This window comes from Coenobita brevimanus, chromosome 87, assembly GCF_032717465.1.
Source record: "Coenobita brevimanus isolate Jiangsu-jjx chromosome 87, ASM3271746v2, whole genome shotgun sequence".
Lineage (NCBI taxonomy): Eukaryota > Metazoa > Arthropoda > Malacostraca > Decapoda > Coenobitidae > Coenobita > Coenobita brevimanus.
In genome coordinates this window covers 165,942-184,775 of record NC_137040.1, presented here as the reverse complement: position 1 = coordinate 184,775, position 18,834 = coordinate 165,942, and the positions used below count along the sequence as shown (strand labels likewise).

Sequence of the window (18,834 nt, the reverse complement as noted above, 5' to 3'; positions counted from 1 at the left end):
GAAGGAGGACACTACGAAAGACGAAAGTGTGTTGTGGGTTGGGGTTGGGTTAAGTTCTCACAGTGTAAGGGAATGCAGTTGGTAAGATAGAAGGAAGAGGAGGAGAAGGAAGAGGAAGAGGAGGAGCAGCAGGAGGGAAAAGAAATGAATAAGATGCAGTACGAAAAAGAGGAAGAAAAACTTTAGCAGATAAAGGGGGGAAAGAGCGGAGGATAAAGAAAATGAAAGAAAAGTCTGAATGTATGCACCGAGAGAGAGAGAGAGAGAGAATGGCAGAAAGGCTAAATGTCATTATAGGCCAAAACACATACACTCTACTGTACTTCCTTATTTTTCAGAACAGTTATTCTTTCGTAAGGTCCAAGTTACTATAGTGCGGTTACTCTTATGTGGCAAGCATCCCTATCCCCTTTTCAATTTAGGTAATAGTCTGAACACTGAGTAAAAATTAGGAATATATGCATGTGAAGTTGAAATATTCAGTGTTCAGGCAAAATTATGAGCGTTCTCTTGTAGATGTATTTTGTGTTTAGTCAAATTGCGTCTATGTGATGTGCATACGAGTCCGAGTTGTGTGCGTTCGAGTTTGAAATTATTAGTGCATTAGAAACTGAAATTCTCTGTGACATGGCCTGAACATTTGTGGAATTCTTATCGACCATGCATAAACATTTAGGAATTTGCTGTTGCTGTTGTTGCTTTGCTGTTCTTGTTTCTCTAGGCTTATGTAAACGAAAACACAGTGGACACGAGGCTGAAGTCGCCCTCATGCAGTCCACCAATCCTCCTTCCCACCTTTCGAGGGGTGAGGAGAGAGTTGAGGGACGTTTGTATAATCAGTCAATGAGATGTTTGTATAATGAAGTTGAACTGCCTTGTTTCATCAGTGTCACCACGTGAAGGCGTCCCTGTGTCCACGCACGGGTATTTTCAGTGACCATGCATAAACATTTGTGGAATCTGGAGCCAAAAGGTTAGATGTCAAGGTTAGAATGAACCCAAGTGTGGTTGGAGTGATGCTAGTTTTTGTTCCTTTGTGTGTGTGTGTGTGTGTGTGTGTGTGTGTGTGTGTGTGATAATTGTGTTAGCATGTGTGGTCTGTTTGCTTGCCTGTGTGTGTGTGTGTGTGTGTGTGTGTGTGTGTGTGTGTGTGTGTGTGTGTGTGTGTTTACACTAGAAGCCCACCATCTTATCCCTTCAGGTCATGGAGGAGGAGGAGGAGGAGGAGGAGGAAGGAGTAGAAGAGGAGGTGAGAAGAAGGGAGGAGGGGAGTGATAGGGAAGAGTAACATGAGGGAGAAGACAAGGAGAGGGAGCTAAGTAATGGGGGGAGGAGAGAATCTGAGTGGTAATGAGAGAGAGAGAGAGAGAGAGAGTGTGATTAGTATGCACCTCCTACTTGATGTACATGTTGCAAAGGGCGTAGAATGAGTCGTGGTAATTGTGGTAGACTGGTAGTTGTGGTAGATGGTGGTAGTTTTCGTATGTGGTAGTAGTTATGATAATAATTGGTAGTTTTCAGGATAATAATAGTTGTGGTAGGGCCTGGGAGATATGTAAGGTGATTGTAGTTGTCTGAGAGTTATGAGGTGGTTGTAGTCGTGGTAGATGATAATTTTGATAGATTGCAGTAGCTATGGTAGATTGTGGTAGATGATGATAGTTGTGGTAGAGGTAGTAGTTTTGATAGATTGCAGTAGCTATGGTAGATTGTGGTAGATGATGGTAGTTGTGGTAGAGATAGTAGTTGTGGTAGATGGTGGTGGTTACGTAAAACAATACAATTACAGCAGTTGATGGTAATAGAGCGTTTAGTCTTTAATGGCGGCAATTGTGGTTGATGACCTGTGAAATGTTGGTAGTTGTCAGTCTTTCCGTAATGTTGGTTGACATACTTTAGCCTTTATCTTCAGTATAGACGGTTCTACATTAGTGTCCAAGTGGTGGTATTTAATGTTATTCGTAATGTTGGTGATTGTCCTTCGTGTTATAATGTTGGTTGAGACACTTCAATACGGTGATCAGAGTGGAAGGACAGATAGATGAAAGTGGAAGGATAGATAGATGAAGGTAGGAGGATAGATAGATGAAGGTAGGAGGATAGATAGATGAAGGTAGGAGGATAGATGAAAGCGGAAGGAGAGGCAGTTGAAAGCAGAAGGATATAGTAGGTGAGAGTGGAAAGAGGTGGGTGAAAGAGGAAGGATAGATAGGTGAAAGTGTAAGGAGAAACGGCGCAGTCTGCTGGTGTGGGTGTTGGTGTGGAAGTGGGAATACAAAAGTTGATTCAGAATAGATACTGACACCATCTTGACTGGCAGCTGTTTTGTAATTATCTCTTTCTTTTTTGCTTTAATTTTTGTTGTGGTTGTGAGTAGAATTTTCCTAGAATGCGAAGGCTGAGACGATGAATTTGATTGGTTGGGGTGTGTGAAGTGGTGTAGTGGTGGTGGCGGCGGTGGTATTTGTAGCTGGTGTGGTTGTGGTGGTGGTAGTTGTAGCTGGTGTGGTTGTGGTGGTGGTATTTGTAGCTGGTGTGGTTGTGGTGGTGGTATTTGTAGCTGGTGTGGTTGTGGTGGTGGTATTTGTAGCTGGTGTGGTTGTGGTGGTGGTATTTGTAGCTGGTGTGGTTGTGGTGGTGGTATTTGTAGCTGGTGTGGTTGTGGTGGTGGTATTTGTAGCTGGTGTGGTTGTGGTGGTGGTATTTGTAGCTGGTGTGGTTGTGGTGGTGGTAGTTGTAGCTGGTGTGGTTGTGGTGTTAGTAGTTTATGTGGTTGTGGTGGTGGTAGTTGATGTGGTTGTGGAGGTGGTAGTTGATGTGGTTGTGGTGGTGGTAGTTGATGTGGTTGTGGTGGTGGTAGTTGGTGTGGTTGTGGTGGTGGTAATTGGTGTAGTTGTGGTAGTAGTTGTGATTGGTTGGTGTGGTTGTGGTGATGGTGGTAGTTGTGGTTGTGGTGGTGACATTAGTCTTGGTTGGTATGTTGGTGGTAGTATAAGTCGTGGTTGGTGTGCTAGTAGTAGTAGTAGTATGTTTATAATGGAAGTAGAAAGACTAGTAGTGAACTTGTGGAATTGATATCTGGTTCACCCTGACCCCCCCCCCTCTCTCTCTCCCTTTCGTTTCTCTCTCTCCATCTCTCCATTTCCCTTCTCTTCCAGCTCATACAGAGTTTTCCTACTTCTCTCTTCCTTCTCCGTCCCTGTCTCTACTCATTGTCCATTCCTAACTCAGTTATTCGTATTATTCCAAGCATTATATCCACCCTCCACTCCGGTTTTTTTTTTTTTTTTTTTTTTGCCCCCACCCCTATTGATATTTCGCCACCCCCCATTCCCCACCTCCCGGAGTTCTCTTTCCGTGTTTAGCTTCACTTCCTGGTCTAGTGATGTAATACAGTGCAACCTGGACCAACCCTCCCCTTCTGTGCATATTTCCCCTCTCTGCGTACTCCCCTTCTGTGCATACTGCCACTCTCTGCATACTCCCCTTCTCTGCATACTGCCCCTCCATGCATACTCCCCCTCCGTGCATACTCCCACTCTGTGCATACTCGCCTTTTGTGCATACTCCCCATCTCTGCATACTGTCCCGCTCTGCATACTCCCCTTCTGTGCATACTGCCCATTTTTGCATACTCCCCTTCAGTCCATACTACCCCTCTCTGTATACTCCCCTTCTGTGCATACTCGCCTTTGTGCATACTCCCCGTCTGTGCATACTGTCCTTCTCTGTCCCCTTCTATGCACACTCGCCTTCTGTGTGCACACGCTTTCTGTGCATACTCGCCTTCTTTGCCCCCCGTCTCTGCGTATTGCCTGTATTATTATGGGACAGAGAAAGTCTCGTAGTCCATCTTTCTCAGCGATTTATATCGCGTAGCGCACGTTATCATTCTCTTGTGTGTTATTTATGCCTTTTAGAATCAACATACCTTTCGTCGATAACCTACAAAAGGATAACGAAGTGTAATGTGCAGAATGGCTCAATAAGTGGAAAGTGTTACCCAGTCTCGAAAGCCACTAAGAATATCACCTCATAACTCAGTTAGTACGGTGATGGTAACGGAGCTTATATTTGACTGCTTATGTCTATCTCTGTCCATCCATCTATCTGTCTTCCTATGTGTCTGCTTGTTTATTTATCTATCAGTCTTTCTATCTGTCTATCTGTCTCTGTCTGTCAAACAGTGGTGGATTTTATGGTAACAGGTTTTGTGTGTGTGTGTGTGTGTGTGTGTGTGTGTGTGTGTGTGTGTGTGTGTGTGTGTGTGTGTGTCGTGGGTGACCTGACCTCAACCCTCGTGACCTGTGACCTCCATGTCACTTGACACCCACCCTCTCTCTCTCTCTCTCTCTCTCTCTCTCTCTCTACACACACACACACACACACACACACACACACACACACACACACACACACACACACACACACACACACACACACACACACACACACACACACACACACAATTCATTTATGACGGTTAGGACGAGGCCCAGTTCCCATGCAGTCAGCCAATCAGTCAGTCAGTCAGTCAGTCGGTCAGTTAGCCAGTCCGTTATCTGGTGTGCGAGTCATCGGGGTGGTTATGCGGTCAGATTGTGGACTTTTGCTGCGGTGGGTCATGCAGGCGATTCGCGCGAGTGGCGTCGCTTTATCATGCACTCTGACGGAAAGATTTTTGGTCATGCGCGGGACCGTAAGTGATTTTTTTTTTCTGTAGTACCTGTTAATCCCCTGTGAGATTAATGCGTCCGGCTGTACAGTAGATAGATAGGTAGGTAGATAGGTAGATGGATGGATAGATAGATAGATTGAAATAGAGGGAAAATGAAATATCATGTTAGTATCTTACGTCATGAGACGAGGTTCAATTTCTTGGTTCACTTTAAATGGCGAAAATAATGAGGGGCAAATACGATAGCTGAGAAACCACAATATCTTGGTCATCGGTGAGAGAGAGAGAGAGAGAGGGGGGGGGGGAGCTGGAAGACGAAAGAACAGCAGGAAGGCATAATTATAACTACTAACCATTCTCTCTCTCTCCCTCTCTCTCTCTCTCTCTCTCTCTCTCTCTCTCTCTCTCTCTCTCTCTTGTTTCAACCTCCGTAGTAACTACATTTTTTGCCCTTAATTGCTCACTACACCCTTTATTCTTTGTCGTGAGGAAACAAAACACATTTACCTTGGCCATCGGCCCTTACACACACACACACACACACACACACACACACACACACACACACACACACACACACACACACACACACACACACACACACACACACACACACACACACACACACACACACACACACACACACACACACACACACACACACACACACACACACACACACACACACACACACACACACACACACACACACACACACACACACACACACAAAGGCGTCAGTTGGCAGGTAAGAATATTTTACCGCAATGCACACTCAGGTAACTTATAAGCGCCTCTCCCCCCCTTCACACACACACACACACACACACACACACACACACACACACACACACACACACAATTTTTTTTCTTTTAGCTACGTATGCACAAAAGTGTAGCCTTTGACCTTCAAGATTTCGTAACATCTTTCCCTGAGCGCTTGATTTTGCAAATTGCACTCCAGCAAACTCTTCTATGTTATTGATCTAAACTTCGTCGATATTAAAGCGATCTAAATCACGTACAGGAGAATGTTAACGTAATGCAATAAATTAATAGACTGATACATAATAAATATATAAATCAGTAAATAATTAATTCGCTACTGGGGATTCCACGAAGCCTCCTATTTCAATTTTAATTCGTCTCGGTCACTTTTTTTTCTCTCTCTTTCTCTCTCTTGTACCAGATTTTCCTTATTTGACAGCGTATTATGTGTAGCCTAGTATCCGATGTGTGTATATCTAAATAGGTCTGTCTGTTTGTCTTTGTAAATATCAGTAAATCTATTTATCTTTCTATCACATTTAGATCTCGTTTTGTATGAGTATCTGCCTGTCTATCGATCCAGCCATCCATCTCTGTCTGTCTATTGCCAGACGCCTTGAACCTATAAGGGGTGGCCACAAACAAATCGCCTCCATGTCGCCCTGTCCCCCGCCATTTCACTGCCCTCCCCGCACCTCCCACTTCCCTCTTTCATATACCTCTCCACACCATCCCTCCATCTCATCCCCTGCCTCCCCCCATCCATTCATGTTTTTTTTTTTTTTTTTTTTTTTCACCACCGCGTAAGTCAGTAATACATGACTATAGCCTTGTAGTGGGGAGAACCCGTCCTATCATACCTAAGTACAAAGGGAACAAAGAATACACATATAATTACACTGTAGCCGGTTAGTTTTCATGTGACGGAACTAGGGTCACGACTCGAGTACTACATGGTGGTGGAACTCCCATAATTATGAGGCACGAATGGATCTTCATGGTTTCTAGTCAAATTTCCCTACCAGTAAGCATACCCTTGGTCATCACCTAAGCTGTGAGGGGTTGGGAATCATTGCCAGCATAGAGTAAACGCACTATAGGACTCTAAAGTGTAATAGGATAAAGTTATGGGTGGTGTGGGTAATGCGATCATAGTTTTTCTACTTTTGTAATTTACCTTTTTTCTTTTCTTTTCTGCTTTTAGATCCTATCCATCATATTTACAGTATGATACGGATGTGTGTGTGTGTGTGTGTGTGTGTGTGTGTGTGTGTGTGTGTGTGTGTGTGTGTGTGTTTGTGTATATGCCTGCACCTGTGTGTATGGCTGTGTAGAGTCAGTATAAAATGTATCGGCCCTCTTATCAGAGTTATAGTTCTGAAACATGGACAAAGCATTGTCATATATAGGCCACCCTGTGTCTGTGAGTGCATATGTTGTCAATGTTATAGTCCTCGAAATTACATGAAGAATCACATACTAGTACAGAGTGGTTTATTCTTGTGCGGCACCAGGTAAATTCATGCATTTGTCAAAAAAATTTCCTGCTATTATATCCATCCAACCGTCACGTGATTTTTTCTTTTTTACGCTACAGTGCATCCAATTACATGTTGCCATAGACTAGGAACCTACACGTGATAGCACTTTCCACATTGGGAGGAGCGAAGACCCGCCGACACGTAAAAATACCCCGCTAATACCAATACACCGGTCCTGTATGAGGCGGCCCTAGCATGTATTCAATATGGACGGTGAGTGTTAGCGCCGAAGTGGTGACATGTAGAGGTGTATGGTATGTAGGAGGACTGCTGGGCCTTGATAGCAGGCTGTGAGGCCTATGCCAAAAGTCGGACACCTAAAAAAAAAAAATTACTTACACCCTGCCATGGGAAAGGACTCTGCCTCCATCCCGCTGAGGCTGTGTGTACTACAAGGAGGTGCCGGGTCCCTGCACGCTGTATGTACTGTACTGCGCTTGTCGGACGGCCCCACATAACCAGTTGCTTACCTGTGGTCGACGGGGCCGTTCGGCCAGGCAAACCAGGGTTAAGCAACAATGGGATATTACCGTGCCAGTACCGGAAGGCCCCGTATCCATTCCCTTAACAACGTTTCCCCACACTACCTTCCCCGGCTGTGCCTGAACATGAAGACTGCTGCTCTGTATACACCATCTGCCAGAGAGAGAGAGAGAGAGAGAGAGAGAGAGAGAGAGAGAGAGAGAGAGACAGACAGACAGACAGACAGACAGAGAAACAGGCAATAATGCACCTGTCATTACAAAAGGCAAGCAGCGTTGTAAAGGGATATAAAAAACACATAAATAAAAATAGTTCTGGCGACATATATAAACTTTGCTATGCTTAAATCCTTTATAGCATTGCTTTTATATAATTATTTCTTTACCGGTACAGGTTCCAAATTCTTTACAGTCTAATCAGAGTGAATACGAGTATTGAAGTGACAGCGTACGAAAAACAAGCAAAAATACGGTATATACTTATGGTGGTTCTGGTAGCAGTAGTAGCAGTAGTTGTTTTTGTTGTTTTGCAACCCCAGGCTCCTCCGAACGTGAACCTGGTGGACTGCTGGCCTGAGTTTCCCTTCTTCCGCAGGCCACCATCCTCCCTTTGGGGGATAGAGGGGAGAGTAGCGGACATTCGTATAACCGGGTCGTGGAGCTGCCCGGTTATATTGGTGCCAGTATGTGAACGCGTTCCTCTGTGATAATAAGTAATGGTTTGGGATATTTATTTACCACAGACAGGCAAAATCCTGTCTCAGATCGACTCCCTGACCTTCTTCCCTTCCCCTGCCATTGCGCACACAACTCGTCACTTCATCTTAGCCTTCTCATGGTTGGAATAACTCAAGTATTCTTCACCATGTGGAGAGGATGGAGTGAGAGACTAAGTAGGAGATTGTACGTGAGTGAGGTGGAAGGGGGAAAGGGAAGGGGAGACCAAGGATGAGATGAAGGGATGGAATAGAGAGGTATATGAGAGGGGGTTTTAAGTTGGGGGGAGGGCATCGAAATGGCGGTGGACAGGGCGACATGGAGGCGATTTGTTTGTGGCCATCCCTTACGGAACTAAGGCGTCTGGCTATAGATAGAGAGACAAGTTAATTTATAGGAGCCTGAGTGTTAGTAGGCCTATTGATACTGTTAATCCTCTCAAGGTGGGAACAACGGTGGTACTGTGTAGATGGTTATATTTAATAGCTTTGTTTATTATATTTTATGTATATATATCACGTACGGCGACAGTGACCCGTGTTGTTACGCCGCCATAATTTTATTTTTATGTAATCAGTCAGTTAACCAGTTTGTCAGTAAGCGTACAATCACCCAGATCGCTGAGAAAAGGGTGTTACGAAGTGTCATACGCCACCAAGAGTTTGTACATACAGGACTGCATCAGTATGCTGGAGAGGGACGCCTTCTTATGGTGGCACTGATAATGCCTGGGTGGCTCCACTGCCTGCTCATATAAACGTCCCTCAGTTCCCTCCCTATGCCCTAAAGGAGGAGCATGAACTGCAGGAGGTGGGTACGTAACTTCAGCCTGCATTCTATGGGGTTCACATTCAGATGGGCCTGCTAGGACGGCCGTATAAGTAGACAAGAGTTATATGGAAAGACTGACATATGAGGAAGTGAAGGGGCATTGTGGTATTGATGTGTTGGAAAGCATTGAGAGAAGTGCCTTGAGGTGGTTTCCCCTGTGGAGGATGAGAGATTGACCAGGCTTTGTATGTGAATGATATAGAGATGGGAGGGCCAAGGATTAGATGGAGGGGTGGGGTGGAGAAGTATAAGAGGGAGGAGGATGTAAATTAGAAAAAGAGAGCAGCCCGATGACGGAGAATAGGGTGACATGGAGGCGATTTGTTTGTTGCCACGTCCCACGGGAGTAAGACATCAGAGAGAGAGAGAGAGAGAGAGAGAGAGAGAGAGAGAGAGAGAGATGAATGATATTGTAACGTAGGTAGGAGAAGGGGAGTGCAAAAGGGAGGGAAGGGGAGGGAGAGAGCTGGGAAGAGGGGAGAAATGACACTAAAAGAAAGAGAGATGTAAAGTGCCAAATGCAGGTGCAGGGGAGGGAGGGAGGAAGGAAGGAAGGAAGGAATGAAGGAGGGTGAGTAGAATGTGTGAAGGGTAGGTTGATAGGAGGAGGGAGGGAAAGCAGTTGCAAGGAAAAGAAGGATGGGGAGAGGGAGGGAGAACAAGTGTAGGGAGATTGACGGAGGGAGGGGAGAGGAAGAAGGGTTGGGAAGGTGTGTGAGAGGGGAAGAGTGAGGGGGAAGGGGAGGTGTAGGTAGAGTGAGGGAGGGAGGGTGTCAGTGTGAGGTGTGCCAGTGTACCTCACTGCCAAGCGGTGTGTCTCACCCTTTTCCTCTCGCTCCCTTCTCCCTGCCTACGCCACACTCTCCACAGCAGTACATATCAACATTCTACTAGTGTGCAACAGCAGGGCAACACCGCGACCTAAGATATTCGCGAATTTTGAATCTGGGGTGAAGATTACTTGATTCGCAAAGTGCTTATGTATCTAGGACAGACTGGCATTTCGTACATGTTGACAACTCCGTGCCAATGAGCTGTGTGCGTTTGTTTATACCGTAGTGCAGTGCTGGAAGGAACACTGAAAGAGGCTTGTTGACGTGAGGAAATGGCTGAAAGACAGTTACTAGTTAAATTAATTACTAGTTAAATTAATTGTGTAAGTGATCATACAGGATTCTGGTCAGTTTAATCGTGTGTGTGTGTGTGTGTGTGTGTGTGTGTGTGTGTGTGTGTGTGTGTGTGGTTGAATGCTGGCTGGAACTCAAGGGAAACAAGGCCTAAAGGCTGAAAGTTCATTGTATTAGTAATTTAACTGAAGGTGATACAGGGTATTGATGTTTAGATTTTTTTTTTAGCGTGTCTGTTTATCCCGTGTTTGATTGCTTTGTGAAACTCAAGGAAAAAAGACTGACTGAGAAGGAAAAACGCTTAATAACAAAATAAAAAAAAGTCTTTCTGACTAGGGAAAAAAGACAAAGAGAAGGAAGGCCTATTGACCAAAAAAAGAAAAAAAAAAGAAAAAAGGCTTATTGACAAGAGGAGAAAATTTTACTGACGGAGAAAGAAAGCATATTGACAAGGAGAAAAAGGCTTATTGGCAAGGAAAAAGAATATTTATTGGCAAGAGAAGAAGAAGGCGTAAAGAGTGAAGTACCGATTAGAATACTAGGTAAGAAAAAACATTGACATCCAGCTCTCAGGCAAAAAGTTCATCGTCTGTTTATCAAGTTCATCGACTTTTCCATCAAGTTCATCGTCTGCCTATCAATTCCACTGCAGGATCAGACCTTTTCTCGAAGGGAGAGAGTGATAACAAGGACTAACCCTTTCTCATGATGGCAAAGTCCTTCGTATATGTAATTAATCCGAATGATTAAGTGATGACTTGATGTAGAGGGGAAGAAAGAACACATCTCTCTCACAAACACTGAAAGTTCATTGTTTGATATACCTCTTTTACCTACACTTGACCAAGAATTCACATCGCCATGAATGCTAAGTTGTAAAAAGAGATGAACACGATAAGATGATACTAGTGCCGTGGAAAGGATGTAGAACTGTTGCACTGTCTTTTTTTCAGCTGCTAATCTACGTGAAAGAGGCTGCAAAAGAACGAAAATCTGGGCCAGGTTAAGGTGGACGAAGAGTTAAACGAACTATAAGTAATGACGAAATAGTGATTGGTCTGTAGTTTATTTATGTATTTATAATGCTAAATTTCTACAGTTTGTGTACAGTGCTGAAATTTTATCATAGAATTGTATTTATAATGCCAAATTCCTACCGTTCGTATACAGTGCTGAAACTTTATAATATAATTAGTGGTTGGTTTGAACATGAAAAGTTTTAAATTCAGACAGAAACACTGGAGTCATTTGAACGCCAAAGTTATCGCAGTTAGAGTAGCTACCACAACTACAGTAACTACCACACCATCGCAGGCACGACCTAAACTACCACAGCTATTATAAGTTAAAGGCTTCACCAGAACTACCGCACTACTACAGCAATTACCAAAACTACCACAGCTACCAGACTAACTGACACAACTACCACAATAGCTACAGGAGCTGCCACAACTACCAGAACTGCAACTACGTTACTACAATACGGAAGCCACCACAACTACCACTAGTCGCAGAAGCGACCACGGCTACCACCACTCTACCACAGAAGTTATAGGAACCACCATAACCGCAGCAGCTACCACAACAATTACAGGAATCATCACAATTACCAGAACTACTACTACCGCAACAGGGAAGCCACAGCAACTGCCACAACAGCTACCGCAGCATGAACAGTTATATCATCTAACAACCACGTGACGACCTACACATTGTCACTTAACAGACTTTATTTGAGGTGTGTCGTTTTTGCCAAAGTATGTGTAGTGCTGTGTGCCAACTTGCGTGTGTGTAGTGCTGACGGGATGTTGGCTAGCGGAACGACCAGGCAGTAGACATAGATGTGTGTGTATGGACAGAGAAGAGGGAAGGTGTCGGCGAAGTGGGTGATAACTTTGGTAGTAATAAAAGTGTTTGTGAGAACCGAGAAATGAACATACAGGTGTGGTTAAGGACAGAGGAAATGTAGAAACGTCTTCGAAAAGTACCGGTAGTTACTGGCATTAGAGGGAAAGAGGAAGGAGAAGCAGCAGCAGCAGGAGGAGGAGGAAGAGGAGGAGAAACTAACAGTGCGACGTTCTTTGGTGTAGAAGGATGAGCATGTTATTAAAAACAGCAGAAGGAAGAAAAAGAAAAGCGGTGAAAAATGCCGCAACAGAAGTCTGATGAGAAAGATGAGTGGAAGGCGAGGCAGATGAAGTGAAAGAAGGAAAATAAAATCGAAACTAAGTAAAATGTGAGTAACAGAATTTAAAACTAAAGAAAATAGAGAGTAAAGAAAATGTAATGATAAGATAGAAAATTAAGAATATGGAAAATAAGATGTAACGATAGAACATAAAGGGAAGATATCTCTGATGCTTATGGAATCGATATCGTAAAGGAAACTAGATCACGTTAACCACTTTAAAACAACTCCTGGTTAAAGCTACATCATACGTCATTCCTTCCTCCTTTCCCCCTCCCCCAACCTTCGTCACACATTCCCCCACCCCATTCTTCACACGTCATCTCCCCTCTCCCTGCCCCATTCCTCCCCCCCACACTTACTGGTTCCCCTCCCCCACTGTTAAGTCCCCCTCCCCACACGCTTACCGTTTCCCTCCCCCACACTAAGTCTCCCTCCTTTACTCCAGTCCTCCTCCTCCTCCACACTTACCAGTCCCTCTCCCTCACACGTAATAGGCTACAACCCCACACGTATCAGTTCCCCTCTCTTACACACGAGTACCCTTCTCCCCTCCTTCTCCCTCCCCTTTCCCTCCACCTTCCCTTCCCCTTCCCTCATCTCCACACCTGTGTAATGCTCCCCACGCGGACATACTTGCTTCTCTCAGCTGAAGGTGTAGGCGTCATTACCGCACATGTTCAACGTGCTCTGTCTCGCTGAGGGCCATGTGAAGGGTGTGGCAGGGCTGCAAAAGGCTGAGAGCCAGGTGGAGAGGACTGAAGGCCTGGTGGAGAGGGCAGAGGGCCTGGTGGAGAGGGCTGAGGGCCAAGGAGTGAGGGCTAAGGGCCAGGTGGAGAGGGTTAGTGCCATGGTTGCGCCTGAAACTATCACACACGAGTCTGACGATGGCGAGGGCAGTGATGACTCCCTGAACCTGAGCTTTGCCTCGCTTCGCTCTTCGTACTGCTCTTCGTCAGCGTCGTTCGCTTCGTCCGAGTCCTTTTCCAGCTGTAACCTGGCCCCTTCCCAGCCCTGTGACCCGACCCCGCCCCACCCGTCCCCGCCCCCTACCCTTACCGCTGACGTCACCTCGTCCTCACCCCGTGCCAATGCTGACGCCTCTCACAGTACCCCAGCCACTGATGTCCCTGTGGTGGCACACCATCGTCCTGCTGCCCTCACCTGCCCCAGGAGGGGTGGACGGGGCAGGGAGGGGCGGGGCCGGCACGTGCCAACACCCGTGGCCCCGTCCCGGCGGACAGCCAGGTGCCAAACCGAGCCACCCAGCCTGGTCCCGCCTGACTTGCTGCTGCAGGTGTCGTGGGTGTGGGACAACCGCCTCGTCCGCGCCGCCTCCCTGCGCCGCCGCACCTCCCGCCGCGGGTCATGCCGATGGAAGACGCGGCCATCACGCCCGCCGCCACGGCGACCCTCCCAGTGCCACACACTCCTCACCGTGCCTGCTTCAGACGCTGACCCGGCCATGACCAGTGCAATGTTGGGCGGCGCGAACGACAGGGAAGCGACGAAGGAGGGTAGCGACCCCCCAACGCCCCTGGTGACCCTCCGCCACCCACCGCCCACCGCCACTGACAAATTACACAAACACAAGTGGCGGCGCTCAGACCTGCTGCCGCGGCTGCTGACGGAGGCCGTTGTGGGCGTGAAAGGCGGCTTGGACATAAAGCGACTCAGCGTGCTAGAGAAGCCGCAGAAGCTGCCGTGGTGGGTGAAGCGGCTCTCCCGCCTGATGGTGGGTGGGGATGGGGAGGCCACCACCCCCACCTCCACATTCTACGGGGACGTGCTGGCCCCTGGAGGTGAGGGGGTAGGGGGGGCCCGGCCCAGCAGCATTGTGTCCTCATCCTCACGAGGCTCAGGGATCGGCCGACGGCGGGGGTCTCTGTCCCCTCGCTGCACCTTGGCGCCTCCCCGCCCCTCGCACCACTCTGTGGGTTGGTGCAAGAAACAGCAGCGGGTGGCACGGCGCACTACCCACGGCAGGACACCCGCACTCTGTGTCACCCCACCCCACCCCCGCCCCGACCCACAAGAGGAGACAAGAGGGGGCAAGAGGAAGAGTGGGGTGCTGGGTAGGATACTGGCCTACATCCACACACCCACACCCTCACCCTCACCGCGTCCTGTGAGTCTACAGTTATGCACACACACACACACACACACACACACACACACACACACACACACACACACACACACACACACACACACACAAACGAGTTTAAAGTTAAATTCGACTTATTGAGAAACAGCGACGGAAACCCACGAGCATAGTACATTCCGTGTATATCACAATTAGGTATATTCTTAAATATTTAGAACGACTCAGACAAAGAGGTGGTGCATGAGAAAAACATTCATGTGTGTAAAGGTAGACTTGATAAATGTGGATATGGAGACAGGACAACACGAGCATTGCTCAATTCCTGTATACTACAAATAGGTAAATACAAATAGGTAAATACACACACACACACACACACACACACACACACACACACACACACACACACACACACACACACACACACACACACACACACACACACACACACACACACACACACCGCTCGCTGGCGCAGTGGTAGCGTTCTCGCTTGCCATCTGGTAGACGGGAGTTCGCGCCTCGCTCAGGTTGCGAAAAGTTTCACTGACGAAGTGGGTGGTTACTGTCCCCCTTGAGCAAGGGGACGGGTGTGTGCGTTTGTGAAGGTCACAGCCTTGCCCTTAGATCGGACCATATGAGCTCTCAGCTCCCTTCCGGGAGGGTAAAAGCTGACGATCACGACCATCAAGTGATCCTGACCGACCCGGTGAATTACACACACACACACACACACACACACACACACACACACACACACACACACTGTTGTCTGGAGTCGCTGTTTACTTGTTTATATTGATGCTGCTCCTGCTGCTTGTGGTCAATGTTTGTTTGTCAGAAATTCTCTCTCTTATTACCTTCGCGTTGGTATACAACTTTTAGCTCCCGAGGGTTGCCAATGTATTTAGCTTTGATTCCGTAACACCTCATCCTTAGCGATTCATTCTGCACATTATACCACAGGATCCTCTTACATGTCTGTTAAAACCATACGACTAGCATAAATGAATGTTGTGTTGTAATATGGGAAACAAATAGCTAAGGAAGAGGTGCAACGAGTCCCTACTTCGAGGAGAGAGAGAGAGAGAGAGAGAGAGAGAGAGTCCTGTCGTCTCTCTCTCGTCTTTTGTTTTGGAAGCATGTATAGGCTACAGACCTAAGTAAAGTACATTTAATAAAAAGCTGAGTAGAAGAGAGTAATATCTGGATACAGTCTATTACCATTTTTTTTTTTTTTTCGGGGGGAGGATAAGGAGGGAATTGAGGAATACTTGTTATAACCAGGTAGAACGTACTCGTAGGGTGATCCGAAAGAGAGGCGGAGGAAAGATTTATTTAATATATACATGGATGGGGTTGTAAAGGAGATGCAAGGTAGGGCAGTGGATGTTGGGGTGGCTCTAATGAATGAGGGTGAGTTATGGAAGATTCCGGTGTTGCTGTTTGCCGATGATACGGTATTGCTGAGTGAAGATGAATGGGAGTTGCAAGGTTTGGTGAATGAATTTGGGACAGTGTGCATGAAGAGGAATCTGAAAGTTAATGTAAACAAGAGTAAAGTTATAGTGTTTGAAGGATTGAAGTCACAGACTGCACAGTGAAGTTGGATGGTGAGGATATGGAGAATGTGAGTGCATTCAAGTACTTGGGTAGTGTGATGAGTAAGGATGGAAGTTTTGGGGATGAAGTGTTTGAAAGGGTACAGCAGGGAAGGAAGGTTGTTTGTTCGCTGAAAACAGTGATGAGAAACAGGAAGGTGAGTATGGAAGTTAAGAAGTTACTGCAGGATAGTATTGTGATCCTTACCCTGACGTATGGAAGCGAGGCGTGGACCTTGCTAGAGGAGAACAAGTCAAGAGTGAGAGCAGTGGAAATGAGTTACTTGAGAGGAGCATGTGGAGTGATATGGAGGGACAGGTTGATGAATGAAGAAGTGAAGGAACGTTGTGGGTGGATGTGGTTGAGAAAATTAGGAGAAATTCACTGGGGTGGTTTGGACATGTGGAGAGAATGGAGAATGAAAGACTGACTAAGAGGGTGTAAGTAGGTGAAGTGGAGGGAGGGAGAGGGAGCGGAAGACTGAGGATGAGGTGAAAGGATGGAGTTGAGAGGTATATGAGGGAGAGGGGAGTGAGTTGGGGGAGGGTAGTCAAATGGTGGGTGACAGAGCGACTGGGAGGCGTTTTGAAAAAGTGCTCTCCAGAACTTGCTTCAGTTCTGGCCAAATTATTCAGACTATTCATACGTACTTCTTCATTCCCTAATTCATGGAAAGTAGCAAATATCCACCCAGTTCCAAAGAAAGGAAGTTCTTCTGACACCTCTGATTACAGATCAGTAGCTATCACATCTTCTCCTAGTAAAGTATTTGAAATTGTAAATATTAAGCACAGAGTTAAACACCTTGAATCCAACAACTTAATTAGTGATAGACAATATGGTTTTTGTGATGAAAGATCAACCATTGATGTACTCAGTCTCCAGACTCATACCATCCATCAATCAATTGACCAACATAGAGAAACTCATGCAGTAGCCCTTGACATTTCTAAAGCTTTTGACAGAGTGTAGGCACCGTTCCGTGCTATCCAAACTCCCTTGCTATGGACTAACATCTTTTGTTCCTCTGCTTTCCTGGTAGACAGAAAAATAAGAGTAAAAGTAGATGATGTATATTCCAATTTCCACTCAACACCGGCTGTCACCCACAATCTCATCCATTCATATGCAGATGACTCAACACTTCACAGTTCATTCACACTCAAACACCCATCCCCAAAGTTTAATATCTCTAACTCTTACCTCATTGCAGCCATCTCCATAAATCAAGACTTACCTAAGATTACTGAATGGTGACAAAATGACCTTGTCTCATGCTAGTGAAACCAAATATATACGATTTAGTAATAGACAGATTGTGCCAGATTCGTGTATTACCTTCAGTGCTACTAATATTCCAATCTCCAAAAGTACTGAAATTCTTGGTGTTTCATTTAACAATGCCCTCAGCTGGACTTCTCGTGTCATAAAAGACCAGAACCTCCGACCGGGCTAACATAGGGCCCGGTCCCCTATTCATTAGGGGTAAAACTCTTAAGTAAGTAAGAAGTTCTCATGTCAGATCACTTGCTGAAACCGCCTCAAAGAAACGTGGATTATTGTACAGAATTCGTAACTTCTTAACTGACCAGCAGTTAGCCATAATTTAGCAGAGTCATGTGCGCTTTCAGCTAGAATATCGTTCTCCCTTGTGGAATGGATGTGGAGAGGTTGCACTAACACAACTAGACAAAATTCAGAACAAAGCTGTTGGAATTATTAATACCCCTGCTATTATACATAATCTACCTCCCCTACAAGTAAGAAAAAATGTTGCCTCCCTTGCATTATTTTACAGATACTTTTATGGCGAATACTCAGACGAAGTTGCGTCCATTGTGCCCCCTCTCCATGCCTTCCCTTGTGCTATGCTGGCATCTGGTAGCATTCATGACTGTTACAGATTTTTTATGAATGGAGGATGCCAGTAATCAGGTGTATATAGTATTTTTTTTATTAATTTCTTTTTCCTTCCTCTGTTCTGTTATTACAAAAATAAAAAGTGGAAGATAACTTGATGATGATGATAATTGATGATGCTGGTGATGAGTTTGAATATAATCCCAGTGCGATGTTACAGTGAATGGAGAGAGACTGGAATTGATGAGAGTTCAAATACCTGGGTACAATGATAGAAAAGAGAGGAAAATGTGCAAAAGAAGTTGAAAGTAGAGTGACACAAGAAAGAAAAGTAGCTGGTGCAGTGAGGGCCTTGATAAGAAACAGAGGCTTGAGTGTTGCAACTGTACAAGGCTTACATGAAGGAGTGTTAGTGCCAACTTTAACATATGGATGTGAGACTATGGTGTGGCTTGAAAATGAAAAGTCAAGAGTAAGAGCAGTGGAGATGGGACTGCTGAGGAATGTATGTGGAGTACAGAGGGTGGATAGGATACAAAATAATGTGACTCTTGAAAGCTGTGGAGTGATGAAGTCGGTGGACACCAGAATAGAAGAGAGTGTACTGAGGTGGTATGGTCATGTGGAGAGAATGGATAACAGTAGAGTGGTGAAAAAGGCATATCTGAGTGAATTTGAAGGAGGGAGGAGGTGAGGTAGGCCAAGGAGAAGGCGGAGAGATATGGTGGATGAGTGTGTGAGGAAGAGAGGTTTGGGGGTCGGTGAGGCTAGGGAACTGACAAGAGATCGAGCTGGCTGGATGAATGTGCATGATCAGGGATTTGGCACCGCTTTTTAACATGGCAGCATTCAGATTGACACTGTTGGAAACTACAAAACATGGTGAATGTTTCTGGCGTTTCTAATAGAGCCACGATTCTGGGGGCTTGAATG

The 18,834-nt window shown here is 45.8% G+C and overlaps 1 protein-coding gene across 1 annotated transcript in view; it reads left to right on the top strand.

Annotated features, from left to right (window-relative positions):
* The window catches only part of LOC145410959 (uncharacterized), a 164,388-nt gene that overhangs the window by 127,984 nt on the left and 17,570 nt on the right, over positions 1–18,834 (top strand). Inside the window, exon 12 of the mRNA XM_080281014.1 lies at positions 12,994–14,460. Coding sequence (XP_080137140.1) covers positions 12,994–14,460 — 1,467 coding nt within the window. The remainder of the gene's footprint in view (positions 1–12,993; positions 14,461–18,834) is intronic.